This window comes from Scheffersomyces spartinae (assembly GCF_019049425.1).
Source record: "Scheffersomyces spartinae strain ARV_011 chromosome Unknown scaffold_8, whole genome shotgun sequence".
Taxonomy (NCBI): Eukaryota; Fungi; Ascomycota; class Pichiomycetes; order Serinales; family Debaryomycetaceae; genus Lizanozyma; species Lizanozyma spartinae.
In genome coordinates this window covers 174,896-201,765 of record NW_025065055.1, presented here as the reverse complement: position 1 = coordinate 201,765, position 26,870 = coordinate 174,896, and the positions used below count along the sequence as shown (strand labels likewise).

Here is a 26,870-nt window from a genome sequence, read left to right as displayed (position 1 = left end):
TCTAATACTATAATGATAAATGCAACTATGTAGAAAGGGAGATGAATATCGTTCAATATTCATCATCTTCAGAATCAAGATATTGAGCATAATCATCTGCAGAGGCAAACACCGGCATATCGCTGAGTTTCTTCCTTTTATTGTCCTTTTCGCCGGCTCCTGATTTCGATCTCTTTCTGGAAGTAGTTGCATTTTCTTCTTCTTCTTCTTGTTCAGAGTCTGATTCTGGACCGTCAAGGGGAAGAAATTTGATTTCCGAATCACTCAATTCATCGTCTTCGTCAATGCCAAACACTTGTTCGTCATCTTCAGATTGAGCTTGAACTTGATCCTCAGCTTCAGAGGCTTCTTCACCTTCTGATTCTTTCTGAACTTCTTCATCACTCTCTCCATCACTCATATCGCTGAAATCGTCATCATCGAAATCAGAGAACCCTTCATCAACATCGTCACCATCGACTTCTGGCTTGGACTTAACCAACGCTTCCCAGATTTCATCGTCTCCCATGTCAGGTGCATCTTCATCCCTTTCATCCTCTTCACCATCTGCTTTAACCTTGCTCTTAGACAGCTTGGAGGTGAAATATTGATGGAAGAACTTCTCATCTGGCTTCAAGTCTTCGACCTTCTTATTCAACCAATCAACAGTATTGGCTGGAACATTAGTATCCATGACGTTAGTAGCTCTAACCAATAAAGACCCGGTATGTGCCCCACCAAGAGGTTGCATAATGGAAGAACCCTTAGTGACCGGCTTTTGCTTTGCGTTCTTGTACACGAACCTGTCTAAGAAATGAGCCAAACTGAAGAGACCTAAGTCCGGTTTGGGTTGGGGCTCATTGCTCATAAATGAAGTGGCATAAGTAGCAACTGTAGGATGATAATGGTTAGTAAATTGAGACAATTCCCATAAAGAAGATGTTTGAGCATTAGCATATTTAGGGTCTCTTTTTCTTGGATCATATTCACCTTGAGCTTCGGATTTAGGTGCAGAAACTTCGGATTTAAGTGGAACTTCGGCCTTAGGTTCATCTTCAACTACTTCCGGTTCAGGTCTTGAGTTAACATCAATCATCAAATCAGAAACCTGAGGACATACCTTGGATAACTCCATTAGCAAGAAAATCATCCCGGCAATCGCACCAATGTTCAACCAATGTGTACAAATCTGGACTATTCTCTTGACAAATGCAAGCACTCTATCGACATCTGGGTCGTTCTTCAACGACTTGAAAAGTAAGTTCAAGTATATCCCTTGTTTGGAAGACAGAGATAATCTTGGATCCAACAACGATTCATAAAGGGTTTTATAGTATCTATCGGAGTTAAGGCCTTGTTGGGTAATAATATGGTTAACCAATACAAGGGCCTGCACAGAGGTATTGAAGTTGGTTGAATGAGTTATCTTGAAAAGAGTGTCCAAATGCTTTTGATAGACTTCACTAGGTAACTCAGCAAATGGGAACGAACGATTCAAACCGGTCAACAATGCCGAGAACAATTTGGCATGCTTTTCTTCCACAAGTTCTTGTTCTGATTTTTGTTGTTGTTTGACGGATTTACCACCTTTCTTACCCTTTTTGAAGTTTTTCCGGTTATTCTTCCTGCCCAATTCCGACTTTCCGAGGGTATTAACATCACGTGACTCTTTATTGGTACTACTTTCACTGTTAGAGTCAATATCAACCAAAAGCTTTTCAAATAATGCAAAATAAGTCTTCACCAATGAGTTGGCCAAATCAGGTTCATTTCTGGTCAAAATGGTTTGATTCAAAGTCACCACAGCATAGTATTGAGTTTGATAATCAACATTAGCTTGAAATACGACATCTATAATGGCGTCTGTAACGATCTTCTTCATGGCAGGATGAGTTTGTTCCAACTTTAATACTAAATGGGAAGCCTTAGAGGACACTTTATTATCGTTATCACCCAACTTGTTGACTCCTAAACGAAGCAAGTTGACTTCTTGTTCAGGTTTCGAGCTCAAAAGGGAAAACACATGTCTGATAACGTTAGATCTAACATATTCAAGAGGATCATGTCCTAGTTGTTCAAAGATGGTGATTAGCTTGAAGTATGCCTTTTTCAAATGATCTTCAAAATAGTATATGGCCAATCTTCTGCTGGAAAGATCCTTTCTTAAGAGTTGCTTATCAAAAGCCACAAGCTTTCTATCGGGTAAAAGATCGTGTTCAAGCAAATCACAAAATGCTTTAATGGCCTGTAAAGCAGCAGCTCTTGACTTCTTTTCACAATAGCCAACAAGGGTATCAAATGCCTTCAAGTTATGCAAAGGTGCTTCCCGAATTAATAAGGTCAATGCAGAGATTTTATCATTCATAGTACCATTCTTTAAGAAATCAGTTAAAACTTTGCTTTGTTGGGAATTAGAAGCAAATTCAGTCAAGTATGTTTGGTTCTCTTCTTCAATTAATTGCTTTCCTCTTTCTAGTAATCTTTCTTTGGCAAATCTGTCCAAATGTTCCGGTTCATGCACTGCTTCTGTTTCTATTTCGTACCATTGGGTGATTGCGGGGATCTTTAATTTGTCACTGACAACTGAAGCAACGTTATCTATTTTATCTTGGTTCAATGTGTCTTCAACTTCGGATGAGGATTCATCATGAACATCTTCTTCCTCTTCCTCCTCCTCTTGTTCTTGTTCCTCTTGTTCTTCGTCGTCGTCTTCTTCTTCTTCTTCGTCTTGTTCTTCTTCGTCTTCTTCTTCGTCTTCTTGTTCTTCTTTCTCCTTCTCTTTCACATCCTCTTCATCCTCATCTTCTTCAATTTCTTCAACTAATTCAGGAATATCTTCTTCAATCTCAGGAATTGACCCATCTCCTAATCCTAATCCCTTCATAAAGTCTGCTACCTCAGAAGAAAGCTTGGTATCTGTGCCTGTTTCTGCTCCAAACTCTTGTTCACTTTCTTCTCCTTCTTCAACACCATCGACCAACGCAATGTCGGCTTCCGTGGCTCCAAGAGCTAATGCTTCTCTCTTTAAAGCGTCTTCCTCATCATCTTCATCGTGTGTTTTCTTAGTCGACTTCTTTTCTTTCTTCTCGTGCTTTGGTTTCTTGTCTTTGGCCTCTGTCTTCATCGTTTTAGTCTTAGAAGACTTCTTTTCCGACGGCTTGCCCATCTTTGTTGAGATCTTGTCTCTTAACGAAGACAAGTTCAACCCGGTTCCGTCCATCTTGCTACGTTATTTCGAGTACCACCTTTGTAACGTGAGTGAAGCTTGCCTAAACACTGAAAAATTTTAGACTGTATTTGGGATACATTGAAAAGTGATGAGCATCTCAGTTGCACACAGGAAATGTGACATCAATTCCCCAAAATGGAAATACAAGACAATTTATGTGTTTTGATCAAATTGGGAAGTGTCATACAATGTCACGTTCATTGATTGCGACATGGGAATCCCACTATAATAACTCAAGATTATGTGCAAAGGGTAAATAATAATAAGGAGTAAACCCTTAAAGATTGCTTAGACTGGCTCAACAGAATAACGATCACTAAGTACTTTTTGATGAGCTCTTTAGCAACAGGTAATTCCTTTTTTGTTTGGCTCTATTGGTAGGCATATACCCCATACCCCGCTCAACAAAAAAAAAAATAGTGTGTATACATGACGGGGACAATACTTTACCCCCAAATATGTGGTATGCGATTATCCCGGCCGGATTAATTGTTACAAACAGGAAAGAATTACGGAAAAAATGTTATGCGAGTTGGAAGTCCATCATTGGGGAAGATAACGACCCACAAAATCTATGTGCATATATATAAGCACACAAATGTTCGGATAATTCTGCGACAGTGAACTCTTTTTTCTTTAGCATAATTAGCAAACAGTTTAAACATGTCGTCAATAACATGGCCCCGTACAGATGCGACGGACATTCGGAAAAATAGTCTAGTCCAATTCCATGACCCATGTAAATATATCGTATGCAAACACTCATTAGGGTCTGGGTCGTATTCAAGTGTTGTCGAATGCAAAAATAAGATCACCGGCAAGCACTATGCAGCGAAAATGTATGCCAAAAGGCTATGCTATGGATACGAGGATATGCTACAGAATGAGTTCAAAGTGCTTCAACAAATATCCATGAGACATCCCAATATTCTAACATTAATAGATTACTTTGAAACAGAGGACTACATCTACTACGTTACTGATTTGGCAAAGGGTGGAGAGTTATTCCACCGAATCATAGACAACGGTAGTCTTGAAGAGTCCAGTGCTAGGCAAATTACTGCGGGTATACTCAAGGTCATTGCGTATCTCCATGATCGCTCGATTGTTCATAGGGACTTGAAGGCTGAGAACATACTATTCCAATCCAAAAACCCTAGTAAAAACCAAATTCTATTGGCTGATTTCGGACTAGCTACCATCGTGGACAATGGACCCAACCTTTTGGAGGTATGTGGTACCTTGAGTTATATAAGTCCAGAGATATTGAACCGTCAACCAGATGGTTACGGCTTGCCGATAGATATATGGGCAATTGGTGTTATAGTTTACTTTATGTTATGTGGATATATGCCCTTTGACTGCGAGACAGATGAAGAGACGAAAACCGCTATAACATCGTGTGACTATCTGTTTGAGCCTCCTGAATACTGGAATCACATAAGTGTTGACGCCAAAGACTTTATAAGACAATGCTTCATACTTGACCCTAAGTTAAGACCAACTGCCAGAGATTTATTGGAACATCCCTTTGTAACCGGGAAACTTGGCAAGCCCTCTAAAGCACCAGAACCAGTGGTACAATTGCTATCCCCTCCAAACAGTGGATCAAGTACCATGATGATACCCTCTCGTTCAAGTGAGTGTAATGATCATGAAAAGCTCAAGGAAGCTTTAACCAATATACTACAACCGAATCATAACTCAGCATTTATGAGAGTCCCTTTACAGCAGGGGGATCACATTCATCATTCATCAAGCGGAGCTAATTTAAGCAGACTTGCGTCAGCGACTAATTTACTAAAAGGGACATCTCGAGAGTCTAGCACTTCACAACTAAATCAAATGCGCTCACTGGCTAATATTGCTACGTATTTGGAACTGTCTAGACGTGCATCACTTCGTGAAGAAGCAAATCTGAGAGGAGGCTTTTGTAGTCCTCCCGAATTGGTTTCTAGATTTACCACACCTATCAATTCTACTTTTAATTCACGGGAAAACTCATACGAGTCTATGAGTTTCGGAAAATTAGCACCATTATCATTGACTCCACCGGAGCAATCCAAACCTACATTCTTTGTATAACCTATAATTCAAAGAAGAAAACCTATAGAGTATAGACAATAAGGACACTATTATCATTATTATGTTATAACTTCCTATTACATAGCGACATCATTTTTCTTATGACCGGATTAACTCTGAATCATGCAATGTATATCTTACCATAAGCATGTCACCAGATTTTTCCGAAATGCATTATCCAGAGTCACTCACTTTTCTAGCCAGAGTCAAATAGATCCAAGGTCGTGTACACAAACCAACACCACAAAAGTATGATAACCAAAATACAACACAAACAAACTGTACACGAAACCTGGGGACACAAGAATATATATATATATAATAGGCAGCTAACCACATTCTGAAATGTTAATATAGGGAATGGGAATAATTTATTTGGATAGTAATAAGCCGCGGGAGGAACAGGACTATCACGAGATCTATTCAGACTTGGATGAAGCTGATGAACTTGAGGTGATATTTGAGTATGACGATTCAGACTCAGAGTCAGATACTATTAATCATCGCCTCGAAGGTTTTACGTCTAAATTGAAGCAACCCGTTTTCCGTGAAGTCCTGAATGGCCCAATGGACGTACCCAAGTTCCCCAAGAGTCTATTGGATTTCGGGTTCCAAGAACCTCGAACGCGTCTTCGTAAGACTCCAACATCTTCTGGGATCGGCAGTGGCCAAGGTAGAGGTGAGATTATTCCTTATATAAGGCCGTTCCAGTTTCCAGACGTGAAAGATGTTTCCAAGGTGGCGGACCAGAAACGATCATTGGTGTGCTATGACTTGGATGAACAAGACTTTTGCTACTTGCAACATCGTAATAAGGGGAAATACGTTAAGCTAACACTTGAAGTGTTTGAAATCATGATGTCAGTGTTGGAAGTGGAGTGGCAGGAATTAGAAATGAGAATGCAATCTTTAAACCCTACTGTCTCTCCTATGGATGACAGAACGAGTAATACCACACTTGCATTGGACGATGAGAAATATGGCAACGATGATGGGATTGTATCATTGGACCAAATAGACGATCAGAAATGCGCTATATGTAACGAGAGTGATTGCGAGAATCTGAATGCTATAGTATTCTGTGATGGATGTAATATAGCAGTTCATCAAGAATGTTATGGAGTAGCATTTATACCAGAAGGCCAGTGGTTGTGTCGTAAATGTATGATCAGCAGACACAGTGAAGTGGATTGTATATTTTGCCCTAGCAAGACTGGAGCATTCAAACAATTGGACAATAGTTTGTGGAGTCATGTGGTATGTGCATTGTGGATCAATGAGCTTTATTTTGCCAATCCGATATACATGGAGCCAATAGAAGGCTTGGATTTAATTCCTAAGAGTAGATGGCGTTTGAATTGTTACATCTGTAAGCAAAAGAAGGGCGCATGCATTCAATGTTACAATAGAAGTTGCTTCCAAGCATATCATGTAACTTGTGCTAAAAGAAGTAATTTATACATGAAATTAACCAACGGAATAACTGGGGCAATAAGGAACAAAGCAAGCTTATTGTCGTTTTGTGATAAACATACGCCAGCGGGTTATTTGAATCAATCTGAGATTCATAAGAGTATCCATAAAACAAGACTATTCTTCAAGGATAAGAATATCCTTAAAGAACAAAATATGGCCAAATTTCAACATCAACAGTTGACAAATAGATTGAATAATCTCAAGTGGAAAACCAGTAAGAATACTCCTATCCCACCCAACGTATTTAGTGATAAACTATACGAAATTCTAACGATGTTAAAGATAGAAACCATGAATTACTTTGTGAAGAAGCTGAATGCGGTGAAAGGGTTGACGGTGCTTCCGAACATTTCCAAAGAGGACCAAAGACATGAAGTTCGACAAATCTGTAACGAGGTTTGTCGATATTGGTGTTTAAAACGGGAGCTGAAGAACGGAGCCCCATTAATCCGACGAAACAACAACATGGAATCAATGAGTTCCGTATTGTATGGTGCCAATAATCGTGACGAGATTAATAGAAAGATCGAATTCTCAGACGTTCTAGCTCGAGATTTGGACAAGCTACTCGACATGGTACTGCTAACTTCACAACGACAGAAACAGATGTTAGAGTCTTCGACGATAAGGCTCGACACCGTAAATCTCACATGCTTCTACTTGAAGAGCCAAATCGAAGAGGTTCTCAATAACATCTGTAAGAAAGTGGATGGTTCCAAGTCATTGATAGAATACGAAATAAGCATTGATAAGTTGTCGGCCAAATTGGAATCTGATGGTGGTCGGCAACTTTCACTTTTCAAAATCATGGAGAAAAATTATGCATTTGGATACACTCAAGTGTCGGAATTAAAGGATGATTTGGACAGACTCTTTCGAGCCATACAGAACAAACTTAAGCCGATATCTCTGTTACATAAGACGGCTAAGAAATGGTATCGTGAATTCAATGAAAACGGTTTGACGCAGTTGCTAGAGGCAGAGAAGATTAGCCAGTTTGGTGTTCCTGAAATGGAGAGATTGTATGAATTATTAAAGACTGATGAAAGTGCACGGCCCGCCACCGTTGAGCCAGAAGCTAGCATCAAAAAACGAGTTGGTTCGGCCAATCCCCGGAGGAAAAACACAAGGACTGCGAAGTCTCTGGTGGTACTAAGAAAACTGAAACGGACAACTGAGAAGGTTGAAGAGGAATCACTAAGCGATGTTGAAGATTTGAGTGAGGAGCACTGGAAGGAGTTAATAAACTTCATTCGGAAAAGACGAAGACGGTTATAAGATTCATAAGACAAGACAATCGGATATTGTTATAAAATAGGATGGACTAATTTTGTAGATCATTATGGTGGTGTTTTAGAATTGTTATAGTAAATATTATTAATATTACTACTTTACATAGTAGCTGGCTTTAAGAAGATGTAACGATAAGCTTGACTACGCTTTGCTTCGATGGGCGTGGATGTGGATCAGGTGTTTGGCAGACAAAGGACCCACAACGAGGTTGGCCTTGTTTTGTCGGATTAGGAAAAAAAACAACTTACAAGATCCCCCCCTTTAGTGAGGCTGAAGCTGAATTGATCTAGTAGAAAAGAATAACCTCAAACTAAAACTAAAGTATGCTGTCACTGAACAGTACGCAAGTGGGGTAAAGACGGTAGGAAATCAATCCATCACATTGACTGTAACAAGTCGTATTAGTTAGTGTGTGTGAAGGGTTCAAGTCCCTATTAGGAGCATATGGGGATGTTTTGAGACTTGTATGCCCTCATCTCTTTCCGGCGAATTTTCGTCTGAACTGGGGGTTTCGATTGTGTAGACGAGAGAATCATGTCTGTTACACATGAAGAGCATAACTAGGTACTGTGGAAAATAATTATATGTACCTGCGTTTTGTCATTTGTACCTGAATAGGAAATTCTGTATATAACATGCACTGCAACTAAAACAAGGTCATGTGGTAGGAGCACCGAGAGGTGAGAAAACGGAAGTGCATAAAAGTTTAGGGTTTGTTTATTAAACAAAGGGTAGAGACCAATCGCAAAGTTGCAATTGAGAAGAACAGTGACAGATATTGATCTGCCAAATAAGTGAAGGTACAGCAAATGGCGACACAGAATAGTTTGAGAGCGTGTCAGGTAAGTGAAACATAGGAATCCAACAATTTGATGCTTACTATTTTACATTAAACCAAAAGCAAAACCTAGTATGAAAACATTATATTGCTTATTGCAGCTATTATTGTTCCTCAAAGCCTGTTATTACTAATGACAAGAAGCTCATGTGGCTTATTTTTTATCGGGATTATCAACGTTATTGTTTTTACATAGATAAAACAAACAAGAAGGAAAAAATACTACCTTCTTACAATTTGACTTTGTACTACTGGGTCCACTGACACCCCTTGCATCGATTTTAAGAAAACCTCGATCGTACACCTAAACCATAACTTAAATTTGCAAAAAGTCTCGATCTCAGGTACGTTTACAGACCAGCGGAGACCCGTCAAAATGGAGAAGGGAATTCATAAACAACTTGGAGCCTAGTCCGCTCTCTGCTTTTATTTTTTTCTCGTCGCCACATGGAAGATCTTCGTTGTTTACAACATAATAATGCCATTATAAGCCATTCAAACACCTCGTAACACAAGACAACATATCGGTAATACAAAGCGATAGAATAATAACAAGCTTTGTTCGCTCCAATAAACTTGCGCCGTCAAGTTAGAACGTCGAATCGTTAGTAACTAGGTTGGCAGTAGGGTATTTTCAGTTCTCCTAGCCATTGTATTCTTTATATCAGTAAGAGAGAGTGTGCGTCACCTGTTATCAATCATACTGCCAATTATTGAAGATGGCTTGAGGTCTAGGCCCAGCGCAGGACTGTGTATACTTTAATATTTTTTTCTTTCTGCAAAACCCACAGCCACAATGAAACGACAATCTATCGTGCACAAAAACCTTTATTCCATCAGTGACATCCACTAACTGGCAGGTGGATTAGTTCAAACTGTCGATAACGAGCACCTTACACCCATTCCACAAATGAAACTATTAATGAACGGCAAATTGGGGTCACAATCTACTTTTCCAAAACTTCAAGGTTTCCATAATAATCTTGTATTACGAGCTCACGTGCAAGTGGAAAATAAGTCTATGTTCACTCTGCGAGAGGCTTAACAACTTTTACCTGGCTTAACTTAAAAAAAGACCACAGCTTAATAAGACGGCAATGGGCGTCGAAGCATCGCTCAGATCTTATTTCAAGTAAATCAAAATAGATAAAGGACTCAAAAGTTGGTTCCCCTGAGAGTTATGAAAATACTTTGTTTGTGTTTTTGTCGCTCAAAATAAAAAATAACAATATTTCTACTTTTGTATGAAAGAAGCATAACCCTCTGTTGCTATTGTCGCAAAACACTCAGAGCTATAACGCTATTCCGAAGGTCACAGATCTCTTTGGAGGGGATAATAGTTTGACCCACATTGGTATTAATTCCGAGGACAGCAATAAAATAAATCCAATTGTACACAATTAGTGGATAAACAAAAAAAGATAAAAACAATATAGGATGAATTAATAAGCTTTTCTTTCAGTCACATGCGAAAGGCACCAGGGCCTGATAATAATAGGGGGATCATAGTATGTATTGAAATAACCTAATTTCAGATCCGGCTGATCAATTATCCATAACGTTAGTTTTGGACCTGATTTCTGCCTTCAAATATTTTCAATAGGCTCAATAACAAAGATAACAAATATCTGTTGGTTTTGGCCCCATGCCATAAAAACTTCGTACCTGTACATAATATTTTTGGCCTGCAGCAAACATATGCATGAGCAAGGCAACCGTGCAGTACAAGAAGCTGTGGTTTTCTTAGTTTAAATCTATAACCTTTACTCACGCTTGCTCTATTGTGACAGTTTATACTGAGAGCATGTTTATTATAATACGAAAGTAGCTTTTGATAAACAGTGGCATTTAAGGTGGTAATAAAATGAGTTGATAAATCTGTTTTTTGGCAAAACCTAATCTCAAACAAAAAGAGGTACAAACTGCCGAGTATTGTTTTGTACTAAATGTTACAAAAAAGGTTAAAGAACCAATTTTATCGTTGATGCAGCCTCATCTTGTTTCTACCAAGAATCAGAAAGTAGGTTAGGATTATATGTGTCAAAGAACGACCAGTCATTAGGTACCGTGGCTATATGTACATATGTATACATAGTATGTTGGGACACATAAATACAGACATACAGACATATATACGTACATACATACATAATGCACACAGATACATGAGAAATACACTTCTACTTAAACCTACACATATTACTTGTAGTAATTCGTAAAATTAAGCCGATTCAAATGGGTACCTGACCACTAGGAACATGTAAACAAAACTCTTGTAGATGAGCCCCGAAAGATTTTCTCAATAACCAGGTGAACAACACAATATATTTTTTTGCTAAGTGTTAAAATACCAGATACAAAGAAAGCGTAAACCATAGGGGAAAATAGAATTAAGACAAAAGCAAAAGCATTTGTTTGTGCATCATGCACTCTGCAGGCGATTTAGTTCAACTGTTTTAATGCAAGACCCATAAGGCTTCCCCAACCGATTTCTTATAAAAAATCGTAGTTGACTTTTGTGATCTAATAGGAAATCAAACACTTCTATATATTCCCATCGAAACCTCTTGCAAAAGCTAATGATATTAAAATGTTTCTTTTCCCTCCTTCCTTCTCTTTTAACTTATTAATAAGCAGCAGTGTACCCTAATTCTGGTTATCGTCGTTAAAAGCGATAGTACTGAGTATATAAGCAGCAAACACAATTAAATTTACTGGGTACCAGGTGATATATTCCGATCCCAGAATTATCATCATCTGATATAGTTATTTACTAACTTACCCAATCACAACCTTTTCCCACTTTCAAGAAGAAGCTTAGGTTAAAGGGTAAAGGTGATCTCCATACAAAGCGATCAACATTGTACTCAACTCCACCTTAGCCAAATTGCAAACCACACAACCTTTTTAATACCAGAGGTGGTCAAAGACATATAAAGATTCTTTGACATAGTTCCGTCTGGGTAAAAGTGTATTCCTAATTCATCACTACCACAGATTATACATTTTGGTATCTGATAGCAAAACCGTTGTATTCATTCCTTTTTAATTCCAACTAAATGTGTTTCCGCTACCTGATCTAAAACCTATCAATCATCATCATAATAATCATCCATTGTTTGTCCTCTATTGTCACATAATATTATAATAGAAAGCATCAAACAACCAACAATAATTAATACAACCTTCTGCCCCTCAAGTTCTTCAGGATTAACTTTGCAACCATATCCACCTTATTGATGTCTCAGACTCCGGCTTCTACGCCATCAAGAGCTAAAAACCTTCCTTTGATTGTTGATATAGCAATTGGCAATGATGGGAAGCAGCTTTATCAAGTTCACGAATCTGCCAAAGGCGAAGTTAAAGACATGCCCAGATCATCAACAGGGTTTGAAAAAGCTGCCGAAGTTGGTAGTCATGATTCAATGTATAATACGCAACCAAATGGTAGCAATGCTACTACCACTGTCTACAGCAATATGACCTCAGATGGAAATGGCCCAGTTAAATCTGATTTAGGCTCAGCTCCTGACGACGTTGGAAATCTAGATCTTGCCTACTCGGAAAGCATGTCTGCTATTGACCAATACAAGCAAGACACAAATGACCACCCCAACCAAAACTATCATTCTTCGATTACGGACACCAAACTACCAATTACTGTTAAGAAGGAAATAGATAACTTGAGTCCCACTAGCTTGGAACGTGAACCTGGTACTTATCATAATCCGCCACAGTACTATCCGTTTCAATCTCAGGGCCACTCTCATGAACCTGTCAGTTCCTTTCAACCACCACACCCACCACCACCACAAACATATTTCTATGATTCTGAAGCAATGGATGGCCACGGTCCACATCATGGAAACCCTATGATTGCTTCTGGTACTTCTGATTCCATGCCAATTGAATATCATGTCTCTAATGCAGCTGAAGATCTTGCCAACAGTGGTCTGCTATTAGATAGTGCTTCTAAAATTCCGGAGAGTGATATTTGGTCTGAAGATGTTTCCGAAGCATTTGAAGAAATCCTTGCTATCATCCCTAAGAATGGCTTGAACAAAATCAAAATCAGTGGCCGATCTTGTGGTAGAAACGAATTGATCTCAGACTACATTCTAACTAAAACAGGTAAGCATAGGTCCAGAAAGCAAGTTTCTTCTCATATTCAAGTGATTAAGAACTTGGGTCAGAAACAGAACATAATCAAATTGATCAAAGATGGACCCGTTTTCAATACTGAAGAAGAAAGAATTGCTAACTCCAAGAAGTTTGAGGCAATCTTTTCCAAGATCAACCTTAATAAATCTTTGGGGTTGAATGGCGACTCTTTAAAAGCACCAGAAAATTCCTCAGTTGTTGGCCTGGGCTATTCTAGAAAGAGATCATATGAACAACTATCTACAACGGCTACAACTGATAAAAGACAAAAGTCTGCCCCCATTAGACAATATGCTATATCCAACTTCTTCATTTCTCTCTATGACGATTACAATTCAAGTCCAATCACACTTTGCATTCAGAAGGACAATAGTGAATTCAAGAATTTAAAATTGAAAGGCGACGCAAACATATCTACCAGATTCCCGGGGTTATTACAGTTCCAAGATAATAACATCCCCATTATTCATACCATGGTTAACTTGAAATACCCAACCCAGGTTGCTAGTCCAGAATTCTTTGAAAAAGGATTAAAGACGAATATCTCTGTTCAAGAACTCAATTATGGAGCTGGTGGTTCCGACGGAGGAGCTTTATCGATATTTTCATCAGTTTATTCATATGGAAATGAAGTTCTCAAGTTCAATGAAGAAAACTTTATGCTTGGAAAGAATCATCCATTTTTGCATAAATTCTGGCTGTTTTATTTAAGCAAGTTAGTTGGAAAATCTGATGAAGATATTGCAAATGCTTTGAAGAGTCTTACTATCAAGCAAGTAGCATTTTCTCCCTCTAAGAAACAGGCAAATTCAGGCATAATTTCCAAACTGCGGATTAAGGCCGTTCTTCTCTGGGAATTTGCAAGTGCTACTGACTTAAATGATGCTACAACAGTCTCTACTAAGTTACTACTTCCAAGTGCCGAATCACTGCCTCTAAACTATAACCACGGGGGGCAACCATTACCGGTGGCACATCAGTTCTCTCCAGAACCCCCAATTACACATCATCAAGGAGATAGTGGGGTTATGTCCCTTCCATCAGCAACTGAATATTTACCTGTAAATTCTAATGTACCTGGCAATCCTAATTTACCTGGTGGTGTCAATTACACTACTGTCCCTACAAGTTATGGACCTCCAGATTCAGCAACTGCATATCAAGAACAACCATTAGGAGGACATCAAGGGAATAATCAATTCCAGGTACAATCAAAGTTCCAGAATCTCCAAGAAGTTGCAAACCAAAATCTTTCTACAAGATCTGCTAGTTATCCAATGGTGCAACCATCAGTTCAAAAGCATTTACATATTCCATTACAACCTCCTCCTCCTCCTCCTCCCATACCAGCCCAAACTTTACAGCCACAAATGATTCCGTCTTTTGACAACGTTGCAACTATGCCAATCGGTGGACTGAACGACCTTCATCGGTATCCACATCCATCAGCCAAAGTAGACTTGATGACCACTGCAATTCATCATAAGAAAACTCCTGGTGGATATCCTCCAATGCATTTGACGGAAACCAATGCCCTTCAACCTATAATTCAAGAGGAGGGTTCCTATCAATCCCCTCCACTTAAAGAGCCGCCTCACAATTTAGGTGAAGACGGATCTGGCTACAAGCCAGTCTACTATCCAGATACATATGTGAGTGACCTCTCGTAGTTGATTTACGTGTCGTAAACGAGTGGTGAATACTATTGCCCTTTTCTTTCTTTATCGTCTGTACTATATTTTTTTCTCTGTGTGGAATGTTAGCTTCCCCTTATCTTATTTCTTTGTGTATACGTTTTTACTGTATAGGTTATTGCATAGAACGCACATTACCTTGCTTTTCTAGCACTTCGCTTGCATAGCCTTTGCATGGCTACATGCGTTTGATGTTATGCAACACGGTTCTTCGTTATTTTGTAACGACAGTGGGAGAAGCAAGAATGTCACCAGAATCTCATAACTTACGAATCTCTGCAGGTAAAGTTTGTACTTCTTGCTTTGATCGGCCATGGCCTAGACAGCAATTTCTATTATTTTACAATAATAAGCTCCAACACTTAATTGCGAAAAAAAAAAAGAACCCTAGCTTCCACGCATTACATTATATTATATGGAACAACATCCAATTTGTTTGATACTCAACTACACGCAGGTAAGCGCACTACTGACACTCCCATCTACTTGCTACCGAGATCAACAATCAACAATCAACAATCAACAATCAGGCTTTCCAGTCTTCTAAATGAGGCTTCGTTTCGCATATCTTCAAACTCCAAAGTATGGTCTCAGGGGTACCTCAGAAAAACAATATGGGGTCTTCCTGGTTGGACAATTATTTCAACCATCTTGAAACACATAAGCTCTCATGTTTGTTTCAGATATACTGATTCGGATACTTGAGCTGTTTAGAACTTTCTGGAGATCCCATTTCAAGATTTAATAATGCAATATCATTATCTGTGACTATTTAGGCAATCCTGTGATCAAGGTTGAAAGATACGAACTCCGGTTCACTTTCTTTTTGTTGCCTTACTGATAAAGTTTAAGATCATGTTGTATGCATACATTCATAATAAACTTTTCATTGGTCATAGGTTAGAACCCATGCAATGAATTCAAGCTATTTAGCAGAGATGCGATGGTACCAGCGCTACCAACATAGTCAAATTATTAACTCCATTTTATGGTAGCACCGACTGTATGAAATTTGACTCGGGTTAAATAATTATCATCATCATCACCTCCACTGAATTGTTCTCATCGAAAGCAACTCACCCCACTCCTTCTTAAACTTTACTGCTCAACACCATCAACTCTATACAGAACTCAAGATGGACGGAAAGATCGTTGGTATTTTAGGTGGTGGCCAATTAGGTCGTATGCTTGTAGAAGCAGCCCATAGATTGAATGTCAAGACGGTGATCTTAGAGTCAGGCACTGATGCTCCTGCTAAACAAATCAACGCAGTTGGAGCCCATGTCGATGGGTCCTTCAAGGATTACAAGTCCATAGCCGCCTTAGCGGAGAAATGTGATGTTTTAACCGTGGAGATTGAACATATCGATGTTGATGCTTTGATTAAAGCTCAAAAGGAACATAACGTGGAGGTTTATCCGTTACCAGAAACCATTAGATTGATCCAAGATAAGTACACCCAAAAGGAACACTTGATTCAGCACGGAATCGATGTGGCCGAATCTGTTGCTGTGGAATCCACTGAGCAAGCATTGCAAGAAGTTGGAAGCAAGTATGGTTACCCATTCATGTTGAAGGCTCGTACTTTAGCTTATGACGGTAGAGGGAATTATGTTGTCAAGACCGAATCTGATATTAGAGAAGCCTTGAATTTTTTGAAAGATAGACCTTTATATGCTGAGAAATGGTGTCCATTCACCAAAGAATTATCTGTCATGGTGGTAAGAACCATTGAAGGTGAAGTGTTTGCTTATCCTACTGTTGAAACCATTCATAAAAGAAATATTTGTCATTTGGTTTATGCTCCTGCTCGTATTAACGACACTGTCCAAAAGAAAGCATCTTTGCTTGCCATGAATGCTGTGAAGTCCTTCCCAGGTTGTGGTATATTTGGAGTTGAAATGTTTGTCTTACCAGATGGAGAATTATTAGTTAATGAAATTGCTCCAAGACCTCATAACTCCGGCCATTATACTATCGATGCTTGTGTGACTTCACAGTTTGAAGCCCACATTCGTGCGGTTGTGGGTTTACCAATGCCTAAGGGTTTCACTTCCCTTACTACCACAATTACCAATGCTATTATGCTTAATGTTCTTGGAGATGATGACGTTCCAAACAAGGAATTGGAAACCTGTCGTAGAGCATTAGAAACCCCAAATGCTAGTGTATACCTCTATGGGAAGTCGACTAGACCTCAAAGAAAAATGGGACATATTAATATTGTTTCTTCTTCTATGGAAGATTGTCAAAGTCGATTGGACTACATTGTTGGAGACTCCGATTTGATTCCTGAAGGTATTGAATCAAAGGAGAAGCCTTTGGTGGGGATAATCATGGGTTCTGATTCAGATTTGCCTGTTATGGCTGTTGGTGCCTCGATTTTGAAGAAGTTTGGCGTGCCATTTGAAGTTACTATTGTTAGTGCTCATAGAACTCCTCATAGAATGTCCAAATATGCAATTGAAGCTCCTAAAAGAGGCTTGAAGTGTATCATTGCTGGTGCTGGAGGAGCTGCTCATTTACCAGGTATGGTTGCAGCCATGACACCTTTACCTGTCATTGGGGTTCCAGTTAAAGGGTCTACTTTAGATGGTGTTGATTCCTTGCACTCAATTGTCCAAATGCCCAGAGGTATTCCTGTTGCTACTGTTGCCATTAACAACAGTACCAATGCAGCATTGTTGGCCATCAGAATCTTGGGAGCGTATGACTACAAATGGTTACAGGAGATGAACACTTATATGAACAACATGGAGAACGAAGTTTTGGCTAAGGCTGAAAGATTAGAAACAGTGGGATTCGAGAACTATTAATATTGATAGTCCAGGCAAATAGTATATAATATAATAATGATGATCAAGTAGTATTAGTGTACAAGCGATTTAATCGTATATAATAAAGACCAAAATAAAATATGCTAATAATAATAATGATAATAATAATGATAATGATAAGAAATGAAATATAGTGCAACCCTATTAAAATTTGGTGGTCTTCTTCTTTAACTTTAATTGCTTCTTCTTATAGTGTTGGCTCCGAGAATCTCTCCAACCAGAGGTTTTGACCTTCTTATCACTAGAATCTTCTTCCATCTTGGAATCATCCTTTTCTTGTATAGTAGTTGCTTCAGACTTTTGTTCCTTTTGTTGTTCAGTCTTCTTCTCCAATACTTGGGCAATTCTTAAACTTCTTGCTTCTGAATGCTCTTTGAATTCCTTTCCACGTTTGATGGACTTGGTTCTCAACTTCGACTTGGATCTAATAGATTTACCCATGATGTTATTATGTGGCGACAGTAGTTAGTAGAAGGGTGTATATCTTATTGATACCTCATCTCATCGCGCTCTTATTATAATCTACCACCCCGATAAATTTCAAACCCTAAAATTGAACATCACGTGCAATACTTCTCACTATAGCCCTAACAATCTCAATAAGTCACATTTAAGAACTAAAAATCTTGTGAGGAGAAAATCGTAGACGGTCTTAATTTTTGGGGGCTCTCCTCAGTTGCACAGCGCTACCAATTATCATTTGTGACACAAATGTTATTTTAATGGTAGCGCTATGTGTTTTGGTAATTGTTTGTGTAACCATATGAAAATTTTTGTGTCCATATGCAGTCTTCGATCAGTAAAAAAATTTTCTATTGAGGAGGGATGGCAATTGACGATAGTAATGAAACCCACCTCTCTTCTTATTTCTCTTTCTTCCTTTTAGTTTAGAGACTTAGATAGCACTACGATCAATCAAAATGTAAGTGTTGATGATAACCAGAACTAGCCAGATCCGAAGAACACATACGACCGTGATACCTCAGTTACCGTGGATTACAGAGAGGGACCTTGGACACAGAATAAGGGGGAGATTACAGTACCATCATGAAATTGAATGTGATGGAAGAATCCGTTTGTGGATGGCATCTATGTGAATGGTGGAGAGGATTACGTTTGATGACATACGATGACCAAAATTTCTACGAGGCAACGATGTAGTGATGCACACATACCAGCAAGGAGGTTGTGGTATTATTTGAATGACAATATCGACTGGTATTTGCCACTTCCTACTTCCATTGGATTCCATTAGTTTGTCCGTCAGATGCCTGCATTGCTCGGTTTCTCCTTCCTTGGTTCAACCTGTGGATGTCAGCACACTTGGATTAGTGTGGTCATTTTTCCTAATGCCATTTCCGCACTGTATATAACTGCGATCACAAGGTCTAAAATTTTTCACTCTTGGTTTTTTCACTTTTAATTAATTCATTTATACTAACAACAGTATGTCTAGGGCTAACCTCAGAACTCAAAAGAGACTTGCTGCTAGCGTTATCGGTGTCGGTAAGAGAAAGGTCTGGTTGGACCCTAATGAAACCACCGAGATTGCCAATGCCAACTCCCGTCAAGCTATTAGAAAGTTGTACAGAAACGGTACCATTGTCAGAAAGCCAGACACTGTTCACTCCAGATCTAGAGCTAGAGCTTTGTTGGAATCCAAGAGAGCTGGTAGACACACTGGTTACGGTAAGAGAAAGGGTACCAAGGATGCTCGTATGCCATCTCAAGTTGTATGGATGAGAAGATTGAGAGTCTTGAGATCTTTATTGGCCAAGTACAGAGATGCTGGTAAGATTGACAAGCACTTGTACCACTCTTTGTACAAGTCTGCCAAGGGTAACACCTTCAAGCACAAGAGAGCTTTGGTTGAACACATTATTCAAGCTAAGGCTGAAGCCCAAAGAGAAAAGGCTTTGAAGGATGAAGCTGAAGCTAGAAGATCGAAGAACAGAGCTGCTAGAGAAAGAAGACAACAAAGAATTGCTGAAAAGAGAGAAGCTTTTTTGGCTGAAGCTTAATTGGGTTTTTAGTTAATTGGAACTTTCTTTTGTCATCACTTTATTAATCTACTTCATACGATGTATATTTAAGACCTAAAACAACTGTTAGTACACTGTAGTACATAAAGCACTGTTACAGTATATTACATTGTACTTGTTACACCGTATGTATTATGTTATATTAAAACTATGTTATGCTGTGTGCTCTAGAGTCGATGACCTGGAACTAATACGAATAGTATGGTGAGTATAGCAGTACATAGAGCAACTAGAAATGTCACCCATATACTTCTTCTCAAAAGTAAGTTTCTCACAAACTTGTCCTTGATTAGGAGAAACGAATTCTCTCTTGTAAATGATTCGCCATAGCCCAACCAAATTAATATGGGATCAACCAAATATACCGACGTGATGAGGAAATAAAACCCGATGGCATAGGGTATTAGGATCAAAAGTCTAAGGGATTTTCTGGTATTCAAAAAGATAAAAATGAACCCAATCCAGAATGCAATAAATATAAAAAAGAACCCTAAAAAGATTCTTAAAAAGCCTGTATGATTGACGTTTCTAATGGCCACGAAATTCAAGAACCGAGGAAGATAATCATTCTCTAGTCTCGAAAAGACAAATAACCGTACATCATGAAAGATATCTGGATCATCACGACCTTCGACTTCTATGGCTTTAATGATTTCTTTATTCATTTTATTGGGTAAATATAAGTTCTTTTCTGAATCCTCCACAAAATATTTCAAGAGTAAATTATGGGATGATTCCTTCAAGTTATTTCTGGTGATAAACGAGTTGGATTCAGACATTGGTCTATGAACCAATTTCTCTAATAATGCAGGGTTAATGGATGTTTCTTTCTTCAGTGGGGCCATATTGGGGTTAATGGCTCTATCAGCTTGACCAATCTCCATGGACTCGCCTAGACTCTGTTCGTCCATCAGTTTGGAATGAGAGCTGAATCGCTTCTCATTACCACCACCACCTTGAACATTGGGGGTTGGAGGTTTGGAAAATACAAAACTAATTTGCGTAGGGGTTCCCAAGATACTAGACCCATTTGATGATCGATTATTGGTTGTTTCATTATATCTCAGAATCATATCTCTTAACTTGGGATCAGCATTTTCGAGTTGGATATCACCTCTTAAGAATTGTGATAATCTATTGGAATCACTGTCTTCCAAAATATGATCGTTCAAGATCAAATCTAACAAGATCGATGAACTGAGTGATTTGTGTTTCCCATCTCCCGGACTTTGAAATGGGTCTGTTGGACTACCAGGTCCACCTCCACCACCACTACTATTAGTGCCTCCTCCAGTATAGTGGTTATAGGATTGACGTACTATGCTATCTCTAAGACCCTTGACATAGTGCTTACACAAGTTCAAGTGGTTTATCAACTCGAACCAAAAATCCAAGTAATCCAGTTTCCCCTCTATCTCATCCATATATCGATAGAAGGTCCGTAAATCAACGGGGGACTTGGTCTTATTGGCGAGAATCTCTCCAAGAGTGGGCAACCGGTTCAAATGAATCGTCTGGTTGGTGGCATGGGGGTTATTGAGATTAGATAGGTAATGTGTGTTGGGATAGTCCGCCTGGGACTTTTCGTTATTCATAGATGAAGCTAGTATTGTTTATAGTGGTAGTGTTTTATTATTATTGGTGTTGTTTGTGGTTATATTATGATCACGTTAGGGCCTTGGTGGTTTTTGTTAGCACGAAGCTTGTAGTATTGTGACTGCTATCGGGACCGTGGTGGAACTTCTTCTTCTCCTTCTTCTTCTTCTTCTTCTTCTGCTTATTGCGTAGTTCTTCTTGTTGAACTTGATTTGATTTCGGATGAGTTAAGGCGACCGCCCTGAAATCAAACTATCATTGTGTACTTTGATAGCACTTTTTTTCCATTGCAAGAAGTGCTGTGTCGCGACACGTGTTGCCAAATCAGGAAAGACATCAACAGTGAGAAGACGATAAATACCAGCCATTCGTTTCAGAAACAAAGTAGAATGTTTCGAATTAGTGGGAAATGGGGTTATATGCAGGCTGTAGTGGTCCACGTACGATACTACTGATTCACATAAAACGAACACCATACTAACGACCAGCCAGCCGTCAGTTGATACTTTGATATAAGTATGGTACCCTCAGAACCGAATAAAAGGTAATTATCAAATGCGATATGCCACTACTATGCCTTAAGGCCGTTAAGGATGCCTGTCTGTAACCAAGTAGAATCATGATGCTCATGTAAGCAATGACCAAGGACAATCATAGTTAGACGAGTTAGAACAATATTGGACATCTGTATGTGGATCATAATCCATTGTTTGCATGAAAAATCAAAGTATTCCGTCAAAAAATGCATACTTACGTAAGAACATCTCGATCTTACGGTTGGAAGGAGACGAAGCTATTGAACCTATTGAGAAGTAGCTGTATTAAGTAGTACCGTAATCTATAGTGCTAACTAATACATTGCTAACCAACACTTGCTAATACTGGCGTAAGTATCTCTATGTGTCACGTGACCTGCAGAGATAGGACATTCAAGTTCATACGGCAGAAATGTAGATGATATTTTGTATGTACACATCTTTTTACTATATACGACATACTTGCTATGCCTTATCTCCGATATTAACATGCTTCTACTGGTGGAGCATCACAGAACTTCTCAAACAACGTGGGCTTCTTGCTCAAGTCTCGTTCGGTATAATTAGAACTCTTAACCATCTTGAAAGCCCCAGTACCAACACTCATGGTTTGTCCCAAGATAATACACTCCGAAACCCCTTCTATCTTGTCCTTCTTCATGAAGAAAGCCGCATCAAACAAATGGTCAGTGGTCTTCTCAAACGATGCCAATTGTAAAACAGAATCTCTCATTTTGGCCAACCCAAATCTGGTAATACCCAAGACTTCTCCCTTGTAAGTCATGACATCACCTAAAAGTTGGATATGACGAGGATCCACACTCATACCGTGATTACTCATGGTATAGTCGATTTCTCCAATGATAGAAGATCTGGCTGCTTCAATACCAAGGACTTCAAACACTTCCAACACGTGGTTTGTGACAGTCTTAGTACCCACCACACCTTCAGTGCTCATCACGTCCTTTAATCCGTATCCTTCAACCAATAATTCTCTCTTACCGTCGTTCCTGATGTTGATCACCGCACGTGAGATGTTGGGCAAACCCTTGACACAAATATGAGGTAAAGCACGTTTCAATTGTTGCATTCTAAAGAAGATGGCATTCTTATTTATCTCTTGCTTCAAAGAATCAACCTTAGAGTCTCTCACAGTAATCAAAACACTAATTCTGTCTTCTCCAGTAATACTAACATCAGCAGGCATGATCTTCAACTTTGGAGCAGCGGCAATGGCTCTGGCTATTTGATCAATAGATAACTCCAATTGTAATTTTTCAATGGTTTGAAGGTCAATCTTCAATGATAAATACGCCATATTGTTCTTGTAAACATCTTCAATGTAATATGTGACATCTTCCAATAGTGTCTTCTCGATTCTTCCTTTAACCACCCGAGCAGCAATCTCATCATTATCATTAACCAATACAGAATTAATGATGGGAGTCGAAATGGTCTTGGAGGCATTAATAATTTCCTTAATACGAGGAACACCCAATGTAACGTTCATAGAAGCAACACCCGCAAAATGGAAAGTCTTTAATGTCATTTGAGTACCTGGTTCACCAATAGATTGTGCACCAATAGCACCAACTGCAGTGCCTGGCTCAACCTTAGCCTTATTGTACTTATAAATACATTGTTCCATGAATTTAGATACTGCCTTTTCAGAAAGTTTGCACAATTGATTCACAGAGTTCAATTTGATTTCATCTTCATCAATTTCAATCTCATCACCATCTTCATCAATTGGAGCACGCATCCATGGCCGCAATCCCATTTTCTCTCGGATTTGTCCCAATACTGTTGATTTCTTATTCATAAACTCTCTAATGGATTGATAGAAGTCTCTTTCGGCATCATGCTGATCCACAAATTCAATTCTATCCAAATCTCCAGGGCTTACTGTATTACCCAAATTGTCGAATCTAACCAATTTGAGTTCTAATGGTACCAAAACCGTGTCAACCAATTGACTGACCTCATAGGGCAATAAACCCTTATCGTTGATATCAAAAGAAAGATTGTATGCATGGTCCCATTGCCTGTTGAAGTTAACTGGTTTGGCATCACCTTCCATATCGAAAGGATCCAACCCATCACCACCATATGAAAATTGAACAATCCCATTTGAAGAATTCCGAACAGTGGAATCGTATTGAGCAGATAAATCTTCTAAAGATTTCATTAATCTTCTGGACATATACCCAGTTTCAGCTGTCTTGACTGCAGTATCAACCAACCCTTCTCTACCTGAAATAGCATGGAAAAGAAACTCAGGAGGAGAAAGACCACTAAAGAAAGAGTTTCTAACAAACCCTTTCGATTGTGGGGTCTTGGAATTCTTAGGGAAATGAGGTAAAGATCTATCTTGGAACCCATCGGGCACACGATTACCAGAAATAATCTGTTGACCCACAACTGCCACCATTTGAGAAACATTTAACGTGGAACCTTTAGAACCACAAGTAGCCATAATTAACGGAGCATTGAGAGAATCCAATTCTTTAATACAAATTTCACCAACTTGTTCTCTAACTTTTGATAACAACCCACCAATTTTAGCTTCTAATGTTTGTTCTTCGTTACAACCAGGTTGTGTTTCCAAGCTACCCTTGTTATATAAGTCAATTAATTCATCACACTTGGCATAAGCTTGTTCAACCATATTTTCCTTTTGACTCTTCAAATGATCATCTGGAGTCACATCATTAATACCAATTGAAAATCCTCTATCTCCCAAGAATCTAGCACATAATTTCGACATTCTATTCATTGTCTTAGCTGCTTCCACAGGTCCATAGTCTCTTAAAATGGTATAAAAAACCGAATGCTTCTTCCCATCACCCAATGTTGATTTATCCATAACTCCGCTCAAGATTTGTGAACCTCTAATAACCACAAACCCATCGTTTGGTGACATTTCCGGTGGGAACCCCTTTAATGGGGGGACATATGTTTTATTCTTTGCATCAACATTAATGATAACATTTGATTTCTTATTAGGCCTAATCAATAATGAAAAGACTTGTTTCCCTGTCCATAATTTAACTGGTTTAAATATGGTAGGAGGAGGTAAGTCAAAATGCTCATCGGCATTTGACATCATGCACAATAATTGAACCAATCCACTTCTATCAAAGAAAGAATCTTTATGAGAAATCAAATATGATCCCGTAATAAAATCTTGAGTAGCAGCAATGATTGGTTCACCAGATTTTGGAGTTAATAAATTATTCTTAACTCCCATTAAATTAATAGCTTCTGCTCTTGCTTCTTCAGTTTGAGGAACATGTAAGTTCATTTCATCACCATCAAAATCAGCATTATAAGGTGTACAAACACATTCATTAAGTCTGAAAGTTCTCCAAGGTCTAATTTTGGCATAATGAGATAAAATAGAAAGCCTATGAAGTGAAGGTTGTCTATTAAATAAAACAACATCTCCATCTTCAATATGTCTTTCAACAACATCACCAATTCTTAAATTCTTGGACAAATGAGCTCTATCACCAAACCTCAAGTTTCTCTTACCATTTTCACCTTGCTTAAACAAATAATTGGCACCAGGATGAACATCTGGACCATTTAGGATTAATTTCTGAAGCTTAGACTTATTATATCTGGTACATTTCTCAGGATATGTTAATACTTTGGCAACTCTATCAGGAACAGCAACTTGATCAATACTTAAATTTGGATCTGGAGAAATGACTGTTCTACCTGAAAAGTCAACTCTCTTACCAGACAAATTGCCTCTAAATCTCCCTTGCTTCCCCTTTAATCTTTGACAGAACCCTCTAATTGGTTTGGACGATTTCGTGGCCGAGTTCCCACTTTGCCTTGCAAGTAATGCAGGATTGGCTGAATCTGAATTGATATACATGGCCACCGATAATTGCAAATAATCCCAATGCTCCATCATAAGAGTTATGGTGATACCTGCTTCAACCCCCTCTCTAATCTTCTGGGACATATAGATGATTTCAGAGAGTTTAACCGTGATGTCATCTTCATTTGTTTGATTGTCCATCATAACTGAAGGACGAATACAAACTGGAGGGGCAGGTAAGTATCTCCAAATGTACATTTCAGGTCTACCACCTCTGGCGGTGTCAATACCAAATAATTCACAATCACTAGGAGTTATTTGTTTGAATAAACTTAACACTTTTAATGGGTTCAAATCTTCGAATACTCTTTTAGCAAACTTCTCCAACTCTGGGTTTCTTAAGAATACTTCATCAAATTCCTTATCCCATTCCTCTTTCTCGGGAGTCGCCTTTTTACCAATCCATCTAAAGGTATCATGAACAATCTTCAAAGCTGCTGGACCTGCACCACTTGCAGCCTTTTTAACCACCCCATTGACATGATTACACTTAAGACATCTTCTTTGCTTCTTACATTGGTCCAGGATCTTCTTTAGGATCTTCATCCGACGTAAATTATCCAAGTTGGGTCTCCGTAAATCCAGCAAGAACTTTCGTTTAACTTCTTCTTCCAAGAGTACCGAAGCACAGTTCTTACAAATACATTGCAAGATCAGTAAAATCGATTTGAAGTAACCCACGTGGAAAACAGGTAATGCAAGCTTGATGTGACCAAAATGACCATGGCATGATGCTAAATCCTCATGACAAGTTCCACACTGTTGAGCATTAGATGATATACCCATTCTGGTGTCCAAGGCACCTTCTTTGAAGGCGATTCTGGCCTCATTGGGTCCCTTACTATACAAGTTGGAACTGACCAATTCGACTTCTGATTGGGCCACAATGTCCTTGGCGGAGAGAACCCCAAACTCAAGGCCCTTGATGCACTTGGGGGTGGAATCTTTGACTGTTTCCTTCATATCAGATCAAGCCGATTCGATTCACCCTTGTACAATTTCCCAATAGTTTCCCAATACAATACTATGAGGCGTACTGTAGTCGTACTGTAATATACGCTGTAGAGACACAGTGTACTGGACTATTCCCTTTATGTTAGTGGTTATATGTTGTCCTGTGGGTGTGATTAGTAGACTGTTGATTAGACAGATGGCATCTCATAATCTATTAAATGCCATTCTCAAATAGGAAAGACGTGTCCTGAAAATTTT

The 26,870-nt window shown here is 38.8% G+C and overlaps 9 protein-coding genes across 9 annotated transcripts; 5 read left to right on the top strand and 4 right to left on the bottom strand.

Annotated features, from left to right (window-relative positions):
• Nucleotides 1–52: 52 nt before the first annotated feature.
• Nucleotides 53–3,199, bottom strand: MAK21 (RNA-binding ribosome biosynthesis protein; the record flags this gene model as incomplete). The annotated part of the gene is made up of 1 exon (XM_043195529.1): nucleotides 53–3,199. The coding sequence occupies one exon, from the start codon at nucleotides 3,197–3,199 to the stop codon at nucleotides 53–55; it is 3,147 nt and encodes a 1,048-aa protein (XP_043049702.1).
• An 846-nt stretch (nucleotides 3,200–4,045) lies between these two features.
• On the top strand, nucleotides 4,046–5,293 carry CMK1 (protein kinase; the record flags this gene model as incomplete). Its single annotated transcript, XM_043195528.1, has 1 exon — nucleotides 4,046–5,293. One exon carries the CDS (start codon nucleotides 4,046–4,048, stop codon nucleotides 5,291–5,293), a length of 1,248 nt encoding a protein of 415 aa, XP_043049701.1.
• A 360-nt stretch (nucleotides 5,294–5,653) lies between these two features.
• On the top strand, nucleotides 5,654–8,047 carry NTO1 (uncharacterized protein; the record flags this gene model as incomplete). Its single annotated transcript, XM_043195527.1, has 1 exon — nucleotides 5,654–8,047. One exon carries the CDS (start codon nucleotides 5,654–5,656, stop codon nucleotides 8,045–8,047), a length of 2,394 nt encoding a protein of 797 aa, XP_043049700.1.
• Nucleotides 8,048–12,139: 4,092 nt separating this feature from the next.
• On the top strand, nucleotides 12,140–14,731 carry TEC1 (transcription factor TEC1; the record flags this gene model as incomplete). The annotated part of the gene is made up of 1 exon (XM_043195526.1): nucleotides 12,140–14,731. The coding sequence occupies one exon, from the start codon at nucleotides 12,140–12,142 to the stop codon at nucleotides 14,729–14,731; it is 2,592 nt and encodes an 863-aa protein (XP_043049699.1).
• Nucleotides 14,732–15,891: 1,160 nt separating this feature from the next.
• On the top strand, nucleotides 15,892–17,571 carry ADE2 (phosphoribosylaminoimidazole carboxylase; the record flags this gene model as incomplete). Its single annotated transcript, XM_043195525.1, has 1 exon — nucleotides 15,892–17,571. One exon carries the CDS (start codon nucleotides 15,892–15,894, stop codon nucleotides 17,569–17,571), a length of 1,680 nt encoding a protein of 559 aa, XP_043049698.1.
• A 165-nt stretch (nucleotides 17,572–17,736) lies between these two features.
• KQ657_004858 (uncharacterized protein) lies at nucleotides 17,737–18,033 on the bottom strand (the record flags this gene model as incomplete). The annotated part of the gene is made up of 1 exon (XM_043195524.1): nucleotides 17,737–18,033. One exon carries the CDS (start codon nucleotides 18,031–18,033, stop codon nucleotides 17,737–17,739), a length of 297 nt encoding a protein of 98 aa, XP_043049697.1.
• Nucleotides 18,034–19,040: 1,007 nt separating this feature from the next.
• On the top strand, nucleotides 19,041–19,613 carry RPL19A (60S ribosomal protein eL19; the record flags this gene model as incomplete). Its single annotated transcript, XM_043195523.1, has 1 exon — nucleotides 19,041–19,613. The coding sequence occupies one exon, from the start codon at nucleotides 19,041–19,043 to the stop codon at nucleotides 19,611–19,613; it is 573 nt and encodes a 190-aa protein (XP_043049696.1).
• A 188-nt stretch (nucleotides 19,614–19,801) lies between these two features.
• On the bottom strand, nucleotides 19,802–21,598 carry RAX1 (Rax1p; the record flags this gene model as incomplete). The annotated part of the gene is made up of 2 exons (XM_043195522.1): nucleotides 19,802–21,237; nucleotides 21,592–21,598. 2 exons carry the CDS (start codon nucleotides 21,596–21,598, stop codon nucleotides 19,802–19,804), a joined length of 1,443 nt encoding a protein of 480 aa, XP_043049695.1.
• Nucleotides 21,599–22,250: 652 nt separating this feature from the next.
• Nucleotides 22,251–26,621, bottom strand: RPC1 (DNA-directed RNA polymerase III core subunit; the record flags this gene model as incomplete). Its single annotated transcript, XM_043195521.1, has 1 exon — nucleotides 22,251–26,621. The coding sequence occupies one exon, from the start codon at nucleotides 26,619–26,621 to the stop codon at nucleotides 22,251–22,253; it is 4,371 nt and encodes a 1,456-aa protein (XP_043049694.1).
• Nucleotides 26,622–26,870: the final 249 nt, after the last annotated feature.